The sequence below is a fragment of the Salminus brasiliensis genome, chromosome 6 (assembly GCF_030463535.1).
Source record: "Salminus brasiliensis chromosome 6, fSalBra1.hap2, whole genome shotgun sequence".
In the NCBI taxonomy this organism is placed as follows: Eukaryota; Metazoa; Chordata; class Actinopteri; order Characiformes; family Bryconidae; genus Salminus; species Salminus brasiliensis.
In genome coordinates, this window is record NC_132883.1 from 7,086,328 (window position 1) to 7,106,914 (window position 20,587).

At 44.5% G+C, this 20,587-nt stretch overlaps 1 protein-coding gene across 3 annotated transcripts in view; it reads right to left on the minus strand.

Annotated features, from left to right (window-relative positions):
* The window catches only part of dennd2c (DENN/MADD domain containing 2C), a 30,712-nt gene that overhangs the window by 9,317 nt on the left and 808 nt on the right, over positions 1-20,587 (minus strand). The window contains exons 2-13 of one of the 3 annotated variants that reach the window (XM_072681457.1): positions 16,237-16,253; positions 14,090-15,212; positions 9,283-9,407; positions 8,782-8,897; positions 7,454-7,621; positions 5,040-5,118; positions 4,816-4,860; positions 2,395-2,582; positions 1,141-1,250; positions 843-912; positions 617-694; positions 100-240 (exon numbers count right to left, since the gene is read on the minus strand). In XM_072681457.1, coding sequence (XP_072537558.1) covers positions 100-240; positions 617-694; positions 843-912; positions 1,141-1,250; positions 2,395-2,582; positions 4,816-4,860; positions 5,040-5,118; positions 7,454-7,621; positions 8,782-8,897; positions 9,283-9,407; positions 14,090-15,015 — 2,046 coding nt within the window. In that variant the 5' untranslated portion in view covers positions 15,016-15,212; positions 16,237-16,253. Of the gene's footprint in view, positions 1-99; positions 241-616; positions 695-842; positions 913-1,140; positions 1,251-2,394; positions 2,583-4,815; positions 4,861-5,039; positions 5,119-7,453; positions 7,622-8,781; positions 8,898-9,282; positions 9,408-14,089; positions 15,213-16,236; positions 16,883-20,587 lie in introns of those variants that run through there. The other 2 variants (XM_072681456.1, XM_072681455.1) reach the window with 2 other exon arrangements.

Consider the following 20,587-nt stretch of genomic DNA (forward strand, 5'->3'; position numbering starts at 1 on the left):
TGCATCGTCATCATGTAAATTGCCTAACTAATCATTCTCAACTCATCAAGAAGTTGAATTAATTAATCTTGTCAGACCTAATGCAGGAACAGGCCTTACCTCATTACCGGAACCAGGCAGGAAGCTTTTGACAGTGATGGTGCGTCCTGGTGCTGGAAACGGCGCCTCCATGACACTGCGCATAAACGGATGAACCAGCGCTGGAGCAATCTCTCGCCTTCTCTTCACCTCCTCCAGTATCTACACACAAACACAGACACACACACACTTCTACCTCATACCTTCGATTCAGAATGTGTGACCACGCAGAGAAGTGTTATGACAGTCTTTATCATCATTGTAAGAAAACATGATCTAAATTTCGCCTCTTAGGTAAACATTTGTAAGCATTTGTAAGGCTGTTACACGGCACCGAGTCACATTAACAAACTGGCCTGCACTCTGGAAGCTATAAAATAAATCGTATCTTCTCTGAAAGGTTTTCATTTCTCACGGAGGAGACAGTAACAGCTTCTTACATTAACTTTTAAAATCTGTGAGAAATTCTCAAGTTAGCCAGTCAGTAAGAGGTCTTAGTTCAGAGAAAAGGGCCTGAAAGACTGGAAATCCCCCTGACCTTCGCAAACAAATTGAAGCAACCCAGCCTGCTGATGATGCAGTGGACTTCGGGCAGTCTCTTCCCCTTTCCACAGGGCTGCAGCACACAGTGGTTAAAAACAAAACACACATCAAAACACAGATGACTCAGCAGCCTGACAGAAAACCCAAAGAAAAGACATTCCGATACGTGCATTTATTTGTACTTTTCCACTCACTTAACTCGCCAACCACCTCCAACTCACCAGTATTTTACGGCAGTAACCAAACCAGCGGCTCCCATCTTCCCCCGTCAGGACGAAGGAAAACGTTTCACTGCAGATGAAGAAAGAAAACGGTTAGAAATCATACCCAATCTCTGTAACTCTGGTCAGAATAGTTGAGTGTGGTTTCTGGGGTTAAATGATGAGCATGATTTGGGACGGGTTATGTAAAGCGGTGTGGTTTTGAGCAGTTTCTCAATTCGGACTCAGTGTGAGTCAGAAACACACACGAAGAGTGACTCATGTTGGAGCGCTGAATCATGTAATGGTGGTGTATAACCTGTTAGCATCTGCAGACGGCTTCCAGTCCTGAGCATCTGGAAAGCAGAAACTGGGAATGGCCTTCAGCCGATCCTCAGCTTCACGAGACAGCCGAGAGGATTTCTCAAACTATAGACAAAATGAAACACATAATAAAAAGAAAGCACAAGCAGTTCAAACCAGTTCAAATCGTTTGTGGGAATATGACAAACAGAGCGGATTTGATTAGACTCGCTTCTCGCAAGGTGCCTTCACACTAGAGGCTGAAACGTCAGAAATGTAGCTCAATCTGCTGCACTGTGGGCCTTAGAATGGCTCAGTGGTGCTCATGCTTCCGCCATGGCCTGGGGGTCACTTTGCCATCAGCAGTCCGAGCCTGAGAAAGCACGTTTGGCTGTGCTCTCTCCAGATGGGTTGATGGCGCTCTCTCCCATCACCACTCTTAAAGTGGTCCGTTAGCTGGTGTGACGGACCTGGGGACCCGGCACTTTCGTCAGAGCGTGCTCTGCCGGCGATGCTGCATCAGCGGCTGCTCAAAAAAAGGCGGTGGCCGACTTTACATGTATCGGAGGAGATATGGGTTAAGTCCATAACCTTCTAGTGTCTGAAGCATTGCTAATGCTGGGTAATACGAATAGGTGGGTTAATAAGCAGCATCTACTAGACTAGACCCTCTGTCAAGCCTCCAAACAGTTAAAACTCAAAGGATTCTGACAATGAAGTACGGAAAGCAACGGAAATATGCCATCGGCCTGATCTGCTTGTTTAATTGCAACCAGTGCAAATCCCAGGCTTGGACAGCGTACACCCATCCTGGACGTACAAGACCTGTATGTATGTGTCTACTGCTCTATTCTTGCTGATTTGGACCCATTTTCTCCCCAATTTGGACTGCCAATTACCCAACCCATCACACACAAAGCCCCTCACCCTCTGGCGCGTGCAGTCGAACTGTCGCTGATGCAACATCGCCGGGCAACCAACATGTCTGGAGGGAATCGCTGCATACCCCGCCCCAACTCACCAAACTGCAGACGCCAGTGACGGCCAGCACTGCAATGAATCAATGTGGGGAGATGTGGGGGGCCTCGGCTGCCAATGGCTAGTAGCATGACCAAGATTCGAACCAACAGTGCTCTGATCAAAGTGACGGCGCCTTAGTCCGCTGGACCACCGAGGGGCCTCTCATTAATTTAGTTTCATGCATTTAAAGATATACACCTAGTCTCGCTCAGCTGTGCGCTGATGATTATCAGTGAATTTGGTTCTTTACCTTGGTGGGGAACTGCTGGGTGACCTCTGGGTAGTATGTATTTCCAGGGGACCGTTTTCTCAGCGACACCACCACAAACAGCTGGAAGAGTTGTTCCTGCTGCAGCTGGATGAGGTCCCTCTCTAAAGTGCGATAGCCCGGCCTCCTCTTCAAAGTGGACTGTACATACACAAGTCGCTGAGAGCCACCTGAAGCAAAACCAGGGTAAAAAATTGCCACAGTAAATAATTACAGGCCAAGAGGGGTCCCGTGTACACTTCACTGTACGATGCTGGGTGGTATTTTCCAAATAATGATGGTTTCATTTGATACAGCTGAACAGCTGGTCCTCTGGAGCAGTCACAACAACCTTGAGCCGAACACTCTCAAATCAGTGGAAATGGTATTGGACTTTAAGAGAACACCCCCCACCCCCCTGCCCCGGTCAGCTCTCACCATCCTTGACAGGCCGTGATGGCTAGAGAATTTCTGGCTCCTTCAAGTTGCTGGGAACTATGATCAGCAGCCAAATGAGGGTCAAGTGTGAAATGTGGATTGTCTGTTGCTGTGCACTGAGCTACTACAAAACCAGACAAACTGCTTGTATGCGCAAACATATGGGCACAGCAATAAAACCTGGTTCTGATTCTGTTTAAGATGAGCATCTAACCATAAGCTAGCTTGGTCAAACTACTCAAACAGACTGGAAGAAATAAACAGCTATCATCATCACATCATGTGAGTGTGTGTTGTTTCTGGCTAGATTTGTTACAAAAAGGGTTGGATTCATTCATTATTTTCCCTCTGATATTCTATCCAGCTTTGTTCAGCTGATACAGACCCAACACTGATTGATACAATCATTTCAACTCAAATTCCTTTTTCATTTCTAGTTTGTAATCTTTTTTTTAAAGCTAAATTAACAGTAGTCTTATCTGCCGCCTGTTGTGACCACTAGTGGTTCTCAGCCTGACTGCTGGGGGACCACAGTCTGGAAATAATATCTGAATCTGGACCTCTGGTCTTTATTTGTAGAGGTATTACAGTCGCAGGTAGTGTGAAAGGATGTTAAGTAAGTAAGTAAATAAGTAAGTAACTACACTTTCATTTATACAGCACTTTCCAGGCAAAGCTACAAGGTGCGGCAGACATTAAAACATACAGATAAAATACACTGAACACACAAGGCTACAGAAATACACCCACAATAGCATACAACAGCACTGCATATAACCCAGCCTCGAAAGCCACGGCATAAGACTTTTGCAGTCTTTTTCTGAGTCTGCGAACCTGTTTACACCTGGCATTAACAGCATCTATGGTAACTGGATCGCATTTAGATGTCTTTTTCTGTCTGCATGAAAAGCCAGGTGTAAACACCCCCGTGGCGCATTGTGATTGGATTACGACCGGATCACTCGAACCACATTCGGAGGTGGTCAGAGATGGATCTCGTCCGTATTTAATAGCTAAGTTATACTTTAATACGAGTAAATTACTGTGGGTCTTGGCTGCCCTCCCCCTCTTGCTCTCTATTTTTCACTCTGTGTGTGTTTGCGAGTGTGTGCTCGCGCTCATCCTCAAGCTTATATAACTGTAGATGAGAGCAGTATTACAGAGTCTGTTCCCTTGCACTCTAAATAGTCCATCGCATTTTCTGATAGAGCTGTTACGGGAATGCATGAACCTACTGTTCCGATCTTACATTTCATGATGCTGTAGCAAGTAGATCCAGATATTATTTGGATATAAGACGCATGTTAATGCCAGGTGCAAACAGGCAGAGTGAGGCTAATGACCAGGAGCAGTGTAAGAGCACACACTCAAACAGCACAATCTCCATTCCATTTTCGTTTAGGCCATGGGACTGCTAAGATCCCTTGAATGGAGGACCTCTGTGTCCGAGCATTTGAATAAGGTAGTTACATATCAGAGATGTAGTTCAGTGTATCACCATGCAATACCTAATGCGTCAAAACCAGAATTTTTCAAATGTTTTTAAGCACCTCAGTATCATTTCATCTTGATCAGTTTCAATTAAAACTGGGGTGTGGTTAATTATTACATCTGAATTAAACTGATGAAGGATTCTGCATTTAGCTGGTGAGTTCAGGGACAAGATCAGTCTCAAAACACACCATTCTGCAGTTTCTGGGTTGAACTATGTTTCCTCTAAGCATTGCGAAACAGTGTACAACAGGATCTGAGGTACATTTTCTTTCGTTCGATTGCTGTGTCAGCGATGTTACCCAATCAGCAGCAAGAGGCAGTGCACACAATGGATTCTAATATCCTAAGTCCTCGACAAATGAGGCCGCTGCAGCTTGGCTTACGCAAAAGTGTGTTCAGCCTAGGTGTTAAAAAACTAGGAAAACATTAACTTATGCAATAGAGGTGTACTTAGGATTTAACACTTAACACTGATGGAAAAGAGACACATACCTTTAGTGCTCTCCTCGGGGTCACTCTCTGTTCCACTTAGTTCATCTATCACAAAAAACAATGAGATCAAGAGGAAGAGAGAGAGAGAGAATCCCAAAATGCAGATAATGAGACAAATCATCTACTAAGGTACTAAGGTTAATAATCCCATATTTCCTGCAAATAACAGGTAATCTTGGGAAATGCCGTAGATGCAGAAGTGGTGGATATGAATGAGATGATACCTCTGCTGGTGCTCGTCTGGCTTTTCACTCTCTTCCAGCCTCTTTTTGCCTGGAAGATCTCTTGTATTCTGCTCACATACTGCGAAATAAATAAAAAGACATTACTAAATACACACACACACACACTAAGGCTGCACAATATTGGAAGCTGCACACTATAACAGTGTTTTATTTTGTGACGTATATGGTAAGATTAAAAAAAATACAGAATTTTTCACCAGATTTCTCAAGATTTTCATCAGAAATCATCAGAATGATCCAATACACCCTAATATTAATATTGTACTTCATGTACACAAGACTGGAGTAAAATAAATAATACTGTGCAGATACATCTGCCTCTGGTGGATGTGTCATGGAAAATAAGAACAGTGTGAATTTTCCTTTAGCCTTATACAACACTGCACATCCTGCAATGTGACTGCTGCGTGTCCATGTTACGATGTCAGTGCTGAAACGTTGGTTTGATCACAAGTGCAGCACAGAATGGGTGACGTACACAAACTCTGATAAAAGAACCTGAATCCGCCTTTATAATTAAGGGTGTCTCTTTTCATGAGTCAGACAACTGAATTTCTTTTTATTCTGGTTGGACAGAAACGAGTTAGTCAAGATTAGTAGCCATGGAAACCATAGCCGCCCAACCCACATCAGACTGCAGACAGTGTGACAGCTCAGTTTATGAGGAACGGAAAGAAACAGTGTGCTGTTCTTCCCCTGATAAAACACAGCGCCCTTCCGTCAATAATGCTGAAAGAATTCATTATATGGTCAGAAAACCAGTAAAGGTGTCCGACTGCAATCTAGCAGAGCAGTTCTGCAGATCTCAGCATTTTCCTTTTGCTGCAGACAGATGAGTTTACACGGCCCAGAAACTAAAAAATGTGATTAAGAATTTAAAGATCGGTTTTCAAAACATTTACGATATAGGGGTATACGGGGTACTGGGACACTGGGACACTGCTCATTCATTGGTTCTTCCAAAAAATCCTGCTTTTCTTAGAGTACCGGTCTCTACTGTCCAGGCTTCCTAACAGATTTTGGAGGAGAACTGCAGTGAGGAACTGACTGCATTCAGCGACAAGAGTGTTAGTGAGGTCAAGATGTAACCGACTCCCCAACTCAGCCCAAAAGTATTGGATGGAGCACATCTGTCATTCCAGAGAGCACAGTAGTTCCACTGCTCCACAGCTCAATGCTGGGGGGCTTTATACCCCCCTCTAGCCCACACTGGCATAAGGCAGCATGGTGCCAACAGGTTCATGTTTATCTGCTCCAGAGTCTTCTATTCTATTGGTTTTATTATTATCTACAAGGACTAGGCAAGCTGTGTGTGTGCCTTCGCACATCAGTGTCAGCAATGGGTGCAACTTATAGTAGCTGAATGCTTTCATTAGAAGGGGTGTCCACAAATATTAGGACATTTATGGCTGGGTTCCCAGACAGACTAAACTTTACTCTCTTTGGAGAATCCCCATTCAGAATGCTCTGTAGTCAAAGACTAGGCCTAATCCCTTTCTGGGAAATCCGCCCATAGATAGTGTATATTTCACTCCCCAGTGCAAACAGACCAGCTATAAAAACTAAGCTTCAAACCAGACAAAAACAACACCAATAACAGCCTGTTTAAAGCTAAAGAAAACTTATTTAAAAAAAAAATAGAACTAACCCCGCTGTGTGGAGGCTGTACTTTAGCCAGGGTAGCTCTTACTGAAAGTTGTAAACACACATTAAAATAGTGCTTATAGCTTATAGTTATAGTCACTCACTAATAGTGAGATTAAAATAATATATAGGAGTAAATTCTGTGACTTGAGTCGAAAAAGTACAGAAAAAAACATTGTCATGTTAAAATCCTCAGAAATATCTGTCTGAATATGGTGCAAATTCACAGATGAATCCCTACTTCTAGAAGATCCTCAAATTGAACATGTGAGCCAGGCAAGAAGACTGTGTAACTCTTACCTCCAAACTGAGCTCCCTCGCATCATGGAAACAGCTTTCTTCCATTAGCTTCATATGTGTAGGTGTGTTCAATAAAACCCAGTGGTTGGTTTAAACCGCATTAACGTGACTGACCGCGAATACATGTACCCCTAACTGCACCCTGCAGGCACATGCAGCCAAGTATAGCTTGGTTAGTCAGCAGTGGTCAGTATGTGGCACATGGCACAAGTGATAAAGCTCAGTGTCTCAAAAGCTCCATAAAGAGCGTTTCCTGTCTCCTCCATCCATCTTCTCACCATTTCCCCTCTCCCCTTTCCTCTGAAGTTACATTCCTGATTACATGGTGGGTGTTTTTTTGGTCCTATTTTGACTTCTTCTCATTGTCACGTTCTAAAGTTTTACGTCACAAGGCAGAGAAGTTCACTTTTACAGCCATATTAACTGGTGAAACTGCTTGGTGTGTTTACCTGAGGCTGGCGCTGAGTTCTGTAGGCTGTAGCATGTTTTGTTGCTGGTGGTTTAGGCGTGCTTAACTTAGATGTTTGGAACGGTGATGTGACTGACTGCTTGAAGTCCCGCGCTTCCTCATGCAGCCTGTCAGCGTTGGCTCGTAATGTGAGGGGTTTCGGAGGCAGCTACCCCCATAAAAAAACAAAAACAAATGGCAATATTGACATGTGCTTTAAAAATTACTACAGAAATACTGGAAACCCATCATGACCTGGTTTCCTGAACACTGATTAAAGCCTTATTCTGACGGGAGTCGTTTTACATGGGGAGGTGGGCTAATGTAATTATTACCAGAGTTTCTCCGGGTCAGTCATTTTACCTTATATTATTGTCTTGCCTTTTACCTTTGACAAGTGGTAAAATATTCCGTCATATCCAGTGAAAAAGGAGGTTTTTACAGCTTTTCTGAAGTATGAAGGCGCTCAAGGAGGCATTTCGTTTTGTCATGCATGGCACAGATACCTCGGGTCGTTTAAGTCTGTGGCAAACCTCAGTCAAATCCAGAAGACAAGCTCAATGACTCTGCAGAGGCGTGACGCTGCTGGCAGCTTTAGGCAAGTTACGGTGTAGCGTAGCCTAAGGCTTACGTACCTCTTCTGAACATTTAGCTAATTTGCAAACAAAACTTTTATTTTTATTATTATTATAAGTTATCATGGTTTTTGTAGGTGTCGGAAGTGCGTAAATGAAGTAGTCACTTCCATCTCAGTCATTTATGCCAACATTTCTTGCCGTGGGAATAGATTTTACAAACATCATGTAGTAAAATTACATTCCTCCAGTTCCCCATGCTAAACTAATTCTGTCTGAATAAGGCTTAAGCTTAGAATTTGTATTATTATTATGATTATTATTATTTATTTATTCATTTTGTCCAGAACTAAACAAAAACATTGTACAAACTGTAAGTGGGGAAACAAAAGCATGGCAATTTTTGAAAAGCTTTGACACCTAACAGGCAAGTTTATGTTAGATTACATTGATCAAGTAATTTACTTCTACTGATTTTATTAAGTATTGATTTAAAAAAAAAAAACACAATAGCAAGTCATGCAGTTTTTTTAAGACTTTAAAATTCTGTGTAAAAACAAACCTGTTAAAACTTTGTACATTTGCATTTAACTGGGTCAATCAGGCACTGAGAGCAATCAACAAATTTAAGATATGCATAATCATCATACAAGCTAGAAATTAATCTCTTTGAAGGGACGTTTTAATTAATTACTCAGTTTTAAGCCAGAAATTGTGACTTTATTCATGTATAAGTTTAAGAACTGTGAATTACCTTTGGAGTGCGAGGGGACGCTCTCTGTGTAACGGTCCAGTTTCGAGAGCGCATGATAGGCAGACACATAGGGGACAGTTTGATGTCCTCATATGGGTTCTCCCTTGGGATGTCCGCTAAATGTGACAAATTGACAGTAAGCCTTTGGGACACAGATGTACTAAACTGTAGATCACTGCATGATCAAAAAGTATGATCTAGAAACTAACTGATAAACCAAGAAGTCTGCAGTCTGGCCCTGTTACACATGCTGCCAAATCTGATTTTATGTGAAATTGTTCCATTGTTACAGTTCTTGAAATTCCTAAATACAGTATCTGATTCCAGTTTGCTGCAGGCTGCGAGTTTAGCAATTGCTCAGCTGCAGCCATTCAGTTCTGGCTCATTCCTTCTCTTCCAAAAATCTGTCATTCCTGTATGGCTTTCATCACCACAGCTTTTTTTCATCACATGTGTTTTCGTTTACTCTAATCTGCGTCAGTGGGTTCAGGTCAGACTCACTGATGATGTCTTCATAGATGCTGTCCTCAGACCGGGCATGGTACAGTCCTGAGCGACGAGCCTCCGACCCTCTGGACCCCTGCTGAGCTGCCAACCGGACCACGTCCTCAAACTCAAATGATTTCCTGTGGACGGAGACAGGCAGTGTTGTTAGGAGTCACTCAGTGGTATATTTCCTACTAAATCACAGTTAGATGAAGTTGAAATTAATAAAAGTAATAAACTCATGATTGAGTGCTAAAAGACTTTCTAATAAACCTGACCTGAGCCTGTTTTGACTGATTTGTTGAATTTAGCTTCGATCGACAGGCAAGCACAGCTCCATTTAAACGCTGAGGAAGGGTCGAACAATGTGGATTGGTTTCCCCCTATCTGTGTGTGGCCAGTTTAACCATGTTTTGATGTAAGATGGGAGACTTCACTACAGTATGTATGTTGAGGTGAAACATCAACGTAATTTGATGTGCTAAAATAACACTTTGCCGCTACCTGCTGCCTCAAAGCATTGTGCTGCTTATAACTGGAGAGTTATTAGTTATAGTTCTTTTTAGCAGGCTTTTACATTTGGTTGTTCCTTTCAAATGGCTGGTAGCTAAACTGATAAGGACACTTGTTTGGAGTGCCATTAAAAGGTAAAAAGGTAAAGGTGCACATATTTGACACTGTACTTGGTACAGCGAAATGTGTCCTCTGCATTTGACCCATCTGTGGTAGTGAACACACACACACTAGTGAACTAGGGACAGTGAGTACACACACACCCAGAGCGGTGGGCAGCCAACTCCAGCGCCCGGGGAGCAGAGAGGGCAAAGGGCCTTGCTCAAGGGCCCAACAGTGGCAGCTTGCAGAGCCCGGGAATCGAACCCACAACCCTGTTATCAATAGCGCACTACCAGGAGATACTGGGAGATTGCTTCTGATTTGACCACTGTGAGGTCAAAATTACCTGTGGTGTAATGCATTTAAACATATGAATCTTAACAGTACTATATGTTTATATTGCTGTCGCACAAAAAAAACTTGTATATCCATTTTTTTATGTTTTTACACTTTACACCCCTATTGTGAATCTGACAGTTGTTTATAATGAACCTGAACCAGTAGAAATTATCTTTTTATACTGACCTCCATTAAAAGATTTTTTCCTTCTGCTGTAAAGTTGCAATTTTGGAGAGATGAGGTTTTTGCGTGACAGTGGCAATATATTGGCAAGCATCAAAAACAGCAATGATTCAATAATGATGGCAACAATTTGCTTGATAATTCACTTAAATGGAGGATTTCATAGCCAGAAACCAAAATAAAGAGTCAGATGGACCCATTTATTTGCATATTTGTTTGGGACAGTGTGTCTTTGTTAAGTCTTTCCAAGTTTCTCCAATCTAATTTCTCAAAGCTAATGCAAAATTTGTTACCATGAAGTCTTTTTTTTTCTTTAAAAACTAGTGGCTAGATTCATGCCAAAGTGACTGGCAGATTGCTTTATTACTAATATAACTGTACATGTGTGTTCAAAGTGCAATCAACCCTCTCTCAGTCAACACTACAAAGTTCACTTTGACTATGCATGTCCAGAGATAGGTCTTATGGCTCATATAGTTAGCAGAAGCAGAGGGAAGTGCAAAACATAAGGCAGAACTGCTAAGTGGCAAAACCCTTCCCTTTCCAAAATGACAACTTTACCAGAGATGGAAAATAATAAAATAATATTGAAAAATAACTCAACGAACGCCAACATAAAAAGCTTTACTCCAAGTCATTTTGGAACTATTTGGTATACTATACGTCCAAATGTTTGTGGACACTTCTACTAATGAATGCATTCAGCTACTTTAAGTTGCAGCCACTGCTGACACAGATGTGCAGACACACAGCTTGTCTAGTCCCTGTAGAGAAGTACTGCCAATAGAAAAAGATTCTCTGGAGCAGATAACATGAACCTATTGGCACCATGCGTTTTCCCAAGCGTGGGTAGAGGGGTATAAAGCCCCCCAGCTTTGAGTTGTGAAGCAGTGGAAGAACTGTGTTCTCTGGAATGATGGTTGGTGCTCCATCCAGTACTTTTAGGATGAGTTGGGGAGTGAGGGATGAGGTGTGGTGGTGATCATCCAACATCCTGACCTCACTAACAATCAAATCCTCACAGCAATGCTTCAAAATCTAGTAGAAAGCCTTCTTCCCTGGACAGTAGACTCTAACACCAGTTACTCCAACACAAGCAGTATAAACACGATTTAATACCCTTGATTTGGAAAGTGTCCCAATACTTTTGTCCTTTTTTTGTGTGTATGTGTGTGTGACAGCGACAAAATGCTTTCACCCAGACACTCCTGAAATGTCTCTTTTCATTGTAAACCACACGCCCAATGAAACGACCGATAAAGCAGATAGAAAAACAATGTGCAACAGAGGGAAACTGGCCTAAACGATCAGGAGAAAGCAGAATGAATGATAAAAGGAGACAGTGTAAACAACAGAGCGTGTGAGAGTGCGCGAGAGTGTGTAAAAACAGCTCACTGTGACCCCTGCACTCTTGGCTGAGACAGAAGTAGGCCAAGTCCAGACAATAGACTAAGACTCTGCCAGAGAGGGTATGACATCACGACTGGAGCAGAGCCAGGACAGCTACAAGCTCCCCCAGTCCCTCAGCAGAGTCCTCCTAACCTTCAGCAGGCGGGGAAGTGAAACCAGAAGAGGGAGATGTCAGAAACAGAAAGGGCGGCCCAGGTTACAGATTCCACAGGTCAGGAAATTAGCCAACGTTTCATGTTCCTCAAATCGTCCACTTTTGATCTGATGCATGTGCTCATCTCATCCAGCGCTTCGTTAGGTGCATGAAATTTCCTCAGGCGATGTTCACATCAACCGTCACAACAGGGGAGAGATAGGACTTCAGTCATTTTGAGCGTGGCATGATTGTTGGTGTCAGAAGTGCTGCAAACACATGCAGCGAGTGGCAGTTCTGCAGACGGAGACACCCTGTTGATGAGGGAGGTCAACGGAGAAGAGCTGAACCGGTTGGAGCTGGCAGAAAGGCTACAGTACCTCAGATAACCCCTCTGTACAATTAGCGTGAGCAGAAAAACATCTCAGAATGCCCAACAACATGTTCAACCTTGAGTCTGTTGTGAGAGCAGAGAGAGGCCTTAGTCCGGTAGTAATGTACACTATATGGACAAAAGTATTGGGACACCTGCTCATTCAACAAAAAGGGTCAGTGAGGTCGGGCTGTTGAATGATCACCACCCACCTCATCCCAAAAGTAGTTCCAGAGAACACATTTCTTTCACTGCTCCACAGCTCAACGCTGGGGGGCTTTTTGTATACCCCTCTAGGGGTTCATGTTTATCTGCTCCTGAGAGTCCTATTGTAGTGGTGGCACTTCTCGAACAGGGGCTAGACTAGTTGTGTCTGCATTTGCACATCTGTTTCAGCAATGGGTGCAACTTAAACTTGCCAGTGTGAAACAGGATAGGCAACTACTTGCTGCTACTCCAGCCTCCAGCTGTCAAGCCTGCAGCTCCAGGTCTTCTCTTCACAGTTGAAACGGAGACTTGGTCCAGTGTTAAGCTGAGCTACAAGGTCACGTGAGCCGCCTATCCCACAAACTGTGGACTCTCAGAAACGTGTGTTCTGATGGTGTTGTGGATTTAAGTCTGTCAGACCTCCTCCTGTACCAAACCTCTTCAGTGTTCTCCAGTTTCCAACAGTCGTTGGGTGGTGTAGGGAACTGTGCTCACCGCGCTCCGGCTTTATCTGGAATTCCTCTAAGGGAAAGAGCTCCAAGGATCTTTTCCTAAAACCTTGGACCGGTAGCGTATGATGTTAAATATGTTCGGATTTGGATCACAGAACACAGAAGACATGCAAACCCAGGCTGCCCGCAAAAGCAGCAAAAGGTCTGACAATGGTCCAGTGTTATTCACAAAATATCAAAACTGCGGATGCTCCCTGCAAATTGGAAAATTAGATTCAGTGATCACTCCCTTGCCCTATGTCTTCTATAAAGCAACCGTTGGTTATTTGATTAGCTTTTCACCTACTTGACATCTGTTTCTTTGCTAAACCTCAAAACAGGCAGAGTTCCTCATTAACAGGTTTTGGTCAGGGTGCCATGTCCATCTCCATAAAAGGACATGCCTTCAGCGGACTCACAACATGAAAAGACGTCTCCAGTCTGTTACAGGCTGGATATTTCATATAATGAGTAATACTGGCTATAACGGATCTCTGGAAAGCCACTAAAAACATTAGTGCATTCAACTCAGAGTAGTTACAAAACCACCATGCCTTCAGTACTCCTTCAGAAGCTCCGCCCCAAATACATATGCATATTTTGGGTTTGCAAACTATTGCTACAATAGCTATATCTACACAATATATACACACACAACCTATATATCTATATTATATATACATATATATTGACTGGCAGACCTTTTTAGGAAATGTCCAACTTTTTTTAAAGTTATTTCAGCCAAGTGGGAAAATACCACATATTAGTATGTAACTTTTCCTCACAAGAAAACTGCATTTCATTGAGTTCATTATTTTACAAAGAAAAATAATTACTCTTTACTGTTAAAACAGTCCAATATATTTCTCAAAATCATTTAATACAGTTTGTGTGCATTTAACTTCATTAATGAATTCATTTTCTCAATTGTTGGCATTAAATATTATATCCTGGTGCAATTAACAAACAGTATATATTTTATTTTACTATATATATATGTGTGTGTGTGTGTGTGTGTGTGATCTTTTACACCATGAACTGGATTAGAAGAATTTGTTAGCCTTCACTCACCTGTTCTTTCTGTTTCTGGAAAAGCCATTGCTCGAAGTGACTGGACATGGTGGAGGAGGCCCACTGGGAGGACGTGTGACATCACGCCCTGCTCCCTGTCTGAATTGGCTCACAGGAGAAGTCTGTTTCTCCCACTGGCCCAAATGTGCAGGTGGGCTTTCAGCTCCTTGGTACTGGAATGTGCGCTGTGGTTTCGGCGGCGGTCTTTTAGGGTCTGGTGAGCTCGCTGCAGCTTCCCCTGAGACCAGGCGCTTCGACAGGGGCGAGAAATCTCTCTCTCTATCCCAGAGCGAGTCCTCGCCCTCCAGTCTCCTCCAAAAACCCCGGGAGGTGTAAAAGTTCCCAGGCGGAAGCGAGTCCTCAGGATCTTCTACACACTGAGGTAGAGATGTGACATCTGTGTCTGTGAAGAGATCACTCACATCATTGTTATTGCTCTTCAGTTTGTCAGCAGGAGGCTGGATTTGGGTCTGAACGGGCGACAGCTTAGACACCGGGGTTGAGGTTATGACTCTGTTCAAATGTGCTCGGTCCTGCTGCGGATCGGACTTGCGTCCCGCTGTAAACTGACTGTGACTGGTCTGGTTTTCCCTGAAATCCAGGCCCAAGCTTACAGCTTTGGACAGGTTAATTTTACTGCGTAGTCTGTCACTTTTGTCGTCACAGCAAACTCCGTTTCCGAGCATGTCCCCAGAGAAAGTGCGAGAGACGGGGGTGCCATGGGTCTTAGCCTTACCTGCATGTCCGTCCTCTGACTGGCTAAGCCCCTCCCACTGGGAGATCTTCTGTTTAATGTTGAGGCCACTGTCCCGTGCCAGCGGCCTCTCCTTAACGGGAGACTGCCAAGCAGCCGATGTTCTTCCCCTTCCTCCTCCTCCTCCTCTTCCTCCTCCTGGTTTCCCATAGTCTACTCCCAGGGCCAGCATGACGACCAGACCAGGCCACAGAGCAGGCCAGCCCTCACTGCACACACATCACTGGAGGAAGCCCCTGGGCCACGTGCGCCATTGTTAGACAGGAGAACATGCTCAGGAGAAAGGTCCAGGATGAAAGTTCACCGTTGCTTCTTTGTCCAAGAAGCTAAGCTTCCAGTTCCTGTGCCATTTTGCCATTACACTGCATCCTATGAGGCAAAAAACAAACAATCAGACAAACACCCAGAGGTAAGTTTACACAAGGTAAATTAAAACTGTTGGACATTGGGTCATAAAAGCATAAGCATGCCACTGGTAGAAGCTACAAGAACCACTGCATAGATGTGTATAATAGGAGGAAGCTGCTGAGAACTGTCTCCGTCATTGTCAGTGTTGTGGCCAAAAATAAAACAAAACTGAGAGAAAGAAAGACAACAGCAGGAACAGGAGGCATTGCGCAGGTTGTCTATTAACCCTTTACTGAAGGCCTTATGTGTAATCAGGAGCCTTCCAGCTGCCTTGCAGCCTATGGTAAGGTCCAGTGTCTAAAGTGCTCTCATCGCAATCTGTGGCGCAGCCTTTAACGTGACGAAATGTGTTTAACAGCCTGAAAACTGAATGTAGCTAATTACACACACAATTACTTAGTATTTTGGGGTAACTGTTAGCTATAATACTCTTAGTATTAGCTTTAAGCTTGTAATTTGACCATAGACTGTTAAAACAACCACAAATACTCCTTAAAAGCAGCTTAAAAGTAGTCACTTGACCTCCCACGCATGCTGTAACCACAAGTAGATTCTGGCACCAAATATTGTATGTAGAAATTTCTGTAGGTGTGCTTTTTCACATGATTTACTAGGTAGGCTTAGTGCAAATAGCCAGGCAGGCAGGCTTAGCCAGGCTGTGGAGGTAGTGCTAAGTTCACTTTAATAGAAAACAACTGCTGTATTATAAAAGCATGCTTCAACAAAGCTACAAAGTAAATGAATAACCTGGACCGAATATCCTAGGTTTATGGCTTTACTGATACAATGATTTTCATGATGTTTAGTATTGGTGTGTATTGGTTAAGTCCCACTGAGCTCTTTCTTTCCCTTTTTAAAACATATTTCTATTAATTGTGCATTTTCAAAAAGTTACAGGCAGTAACTGATATAAAAAAGAAACATATATACTTCAAATAAAACATGCTAAATAATATGCTAATTATTATTAGAGATGTAACAGTACCCAGATGTCACGGTCCACTTCGCACCGCAGGTTGGATCAGAATAAGAACAGAGAGAGAGAGAGAGAGAGGTTAAACCCAGCGTCTGAGTCCCTCCCTCACTCTACATACATTACAATATCTGCATTTAGCAGACGCTCTTATCCAGAGCGACTTACAAGGTTACTCATATTACAGAGGAGGGCCAATGTAGTGTTAGAAGTCTTGCCCAGGGACTCTTATTGGTGTAGCGCAGCATAGTCACATACGTGACATACGGCATTGAGAGGAAAAGGAGGGGGCAAACAAGACTACAGTTACCACAGCAATTCTCAAAATTCACTACAGTTCCCACAACACTATGCAAATCTAACCATCTTACACCTTAAGGTGGCACACATGCTTGTGAAAGTACCTTATATACCCTACCCTAATAACTCGTACAGTGTATTTTCTGTGTGACTTCATGCACCAAACTTGCCCCTTATACTGTGACGGTTCGGTACGAATACACCTACCGTTACTAATTCTGTTTTCACCAGGCCTTTTTATGTCTGTTGTCGTCACAGATCATATTATGGTGCCAAAAAAACCCCAAACAAAACATATTCTAAATCAAATAAAAGTGAGAGAGGGCGAGAGAGAGAGAGACAACAGCAGGAACAGGAGGCATTGTGCAGGTCGTCTGCAGAGGCCCATCACCCACAGCAACCGCCCCCTCCATGTCCCATTTCCCTCAACCGCCCCCTCCCTCTCCAGCTGGGTCTCCCCAAGTACTGCCATGCATTAACACACTCAAGAATAATGTAATTCAATTTCACTGCTTTCAAAAAAGGCCTCTTTCAGCATGGCACGAAAAGGACAGGCATCCCAAGTATTTTTACATCCATGCCCACAAAATAGGCAGCATTTTGTCAACACACAATAGCACCCTTTAAAGGGCCCATCGGCACATCAATCAAAAGGCAAAAAAACAAGGAATATGCAGGGTTTCATGCATGTTAGTCATCGCCAGTGTCCGTGAAACAAGTTGAACGCACATAAAGACCACTTGAAATTCTTCAAGGGATTCTGTCTCACAGTCTGCTGCCGAAGATGGGATGGACCTGGCAGCCATAACGTAAGCCCTCGTCCGCGGCCAAAGCATTTTGGACACGTCGCACGTCGCGCTGAGGAGTCTGAAAGCACTCAGACAGGAAGGCATCCTGGAATTCCTCCGTACTGAGCATCTACGGCATAATAATAATCCTATGCGCTGCATTCCACAAGAGCCAGTGGGGAAGGGGGGTGGGGGGTGGGGTGTAGGGATGGGTACATATGACCAGAATCGGCGCAGCGCCCTGGCCCGAAAATGGTGCCTTTGTTCTGGCTGACCTAAATTGAACGTATGCGCTGGAATCTCAGCAAGATCAGAGCCAGAACCCGTCCCCCTGAATCATCACATCAACTGACTGACCCACTTGTGTAAATGTGTGTGTGTGTGTGTGTCTGTGTGTGTGCACGCGTCCGTCCGTCCGTCCGTCTGCCTGCCTGACTGTTTTGCAGGAAGATTTAGCCTGTGTTTCCTGAGACGCAGGAAGCGAGGATCAGCAGAAAGTCCATAATGATGGTTTAGCAGATTTGTCATGGAGATGCATTCCAGGCTTTTTTTGGGCAGATGTGTGATTCAGCCTGGATGTCGGCTAATTCAATAGGGCCAGTTCCACGGCTCATACCCGGTCTGTCTGCAGTGGAACATTCTGCCAGCGAAGCTCCAAACCCCAAGCAATGTAATTCTGGTGCAAACAAACCACAGAGGCTTCAGAGCAACTGATTTGTAACCTTATCTAAAAACACTGGACCTTGTTTGGTCCAGACCTTCAGACTTCTTAGTTGGATAGCAGGTATGAAAGTTGACTTTCGGAGGACCACAATTTGGTCCGACCAAATTAGTTGGTCTTGGTCCAGACCAAACTGAACCATGGTTGTGTTTGTTTCTAGTGTGAAAACTCTTCTGTGGATGGTTCAGACTACTGGACCACTCAGAAGTAGCCAAAGATGTCCGCTCACATTTGGCGAATTGGAACTGGTCTTGACTTCAGTGCTTAAAGTTGGTGCTGCTGGTAGTAATGCTGATATTTTAGCTGTTTAGTGAAACCAAATGAATCTGCACACTCATTTTTCTTGGAAAGGCCACCCACCACACTGACAACACGCCAACTTCAGATGCACACGCCCTTTACAAACCAATCACTGTCAAGTATCGGCAGAAGCAGCCCACGTAGGTGACAATAACGTAGGTATATCATGCAAAGTTATTTAGTGGACTCACTAAACTGCAGGTGAAATCTGCATGTCCACAAAAACACTACCCTTCCTTACTGTTTGTCTAAAGCTCCTTCTTTAGGGTAGTGGAGCTGTGAAGCCCATGAGTGCTGTGTTGCAGAAACCTAACCATCTACTCCAATTAAACAGGGCACATTTCAATTACCCATGATCTCAACAGACCTTTGAGTCTGAAGTCAACGTGTTACGGAAACGCTGAATGTAGGTCACAGCATGTTCCAAAGGTGTGCATGACTGTCACTCAGCAACAGTAAATTTTCCTTCATTCCCAAGCTGCAATTCCTCAGCTTCAGCTTCCCTAGAGCATGGTCATAGTGTCATGGAAAAGCCAATCAAAGGAATCAAAAAGATTTGGTTTGTCAGTGGTTCCTTCTGTGGATGTTATTAATGTTGGTAATTGTAAGGTCAGAGCAGAACCGCCAAACAAACGATAATCTAAAACTGGAAAGTCCTTTCCTCTATTCACTGTTCAATAACGTTTTTTTTTAGAGTGACGGGAGGACAGCACTCGGGGAGAGCGCGACGGGAGGACAGCACTCGGGGAGAGCGCGACGGGAGGACAAGACTCCGGGAGAGCGCGACGGGAGGACAACGCTCCGGAAGAGCGCGACGGGAGGACAACGCTCCGGAAGAGCGCGACGGGAGGACAACGCTCCGGAAGAGCGCGACGGGAGGACAACGCTCCGGAAGAGCGCGACGGGAGGACAACGTCCTAGAAGAGCGCGACAAGAGGACAGCGTTCCGGAAGAGCGCGACGGGAGGACACCGCTCCGGAAGAGCGCGACGGGAGGACAACGCTCCGGAAGAGCGCGACGGGAGGACAACGCTCCGGAAGAGCGCGACGGGAGGACAACGCTCCGGAAGAGCGCGACGGGAGGACAACGCTCTGGAAGAGCGCGACAGGAGGACAACGCTCTGGAAGAGCGCGACAGGAGGACAACGTCCTGGAAGAGCGCGACAGGAGGACAACATTCTGGAAGAGCGCGACAGGAGGACAACATTCTGGAAGAGCGCGACTGTCTTGGCTCAGGACTTCTTCTGAAATTTGAAGTCTGTGAGACTAAAGAGGAGCGAGCAGCTCCTCCCTTCTCGGTTCTCCTTATCTGGAAGACGAGCTGGATTACTCGCTGATAGCTGATGACAGGTCGAGGGCGCCCTGCTGGTTAGATAGGGGATAGAGGAGCCGTGCTGTTTGCTGCTGTGATCCGTGTATGATGTCTGTAGGTTACTCTGATCCTCGGTTATGTGATCGTGAATGGATCGGATCCAGCTAGTTTTGTTAGTATCGGGACCGACATCCGATCCTAGTATCGGATCGGTGCATCCCTAGATGAGACACAGGGAGAGCTGAAGGAAGGACTGGAGACCAAACTTGGTAAAAGAGACAGGCAAGAAAGGCAGGAGAGCCGACTGCTCGGCGGAGAACTGCAAGACGGAGGACGGAGATACGATCAGCGTCAAGCGGCTGCTTCACACCCAAGATAAAGTCCTTGCTTTGTAGTCTGAGCCACCTGCTTACGGGCTTCCCACAACACCACGGCGGCGTGGAATTATGGCTTGTGCTTCTGGGGGGAGAGAGAGAGATGCCACACATACATTCACTTACTCTCTCTCTCTCACACACACACACACACACACACACACACACACATACATATATAACAGAGACACTAGTATTATAGACCTCAATGATACCCAATCATCAGATAGACCTAAATACGTCTAATTGCAGCTTTGAATCCTACGTGATCCTCCCACCTCAGGTATCGCTGCATGAGGCAACTTGCCACGGGTGGGGTAGTTTAGGACTGTGGAGTGTGTGAGTGTGTGTGTGTGAGAGTGTGTGTGTGTGTGAGAGTGTGTAAGAGTGTGTGTGTGTGTGAGAGTGTGTGAGTGTGTGTGTGAGAGTGTGTGTGTGTGTGTGTGTGTGTGTGAGAGTGTGTGTGTGAGAGAGTGTGTGAGAGTGTGTGAGAGTGTGTGTGTGTGTGAGAGAGTGTGTGAGTGTGTGTGTGTGTGTGTGAGAGTGTGTGTGTGTGAGAGTGTGTGAGA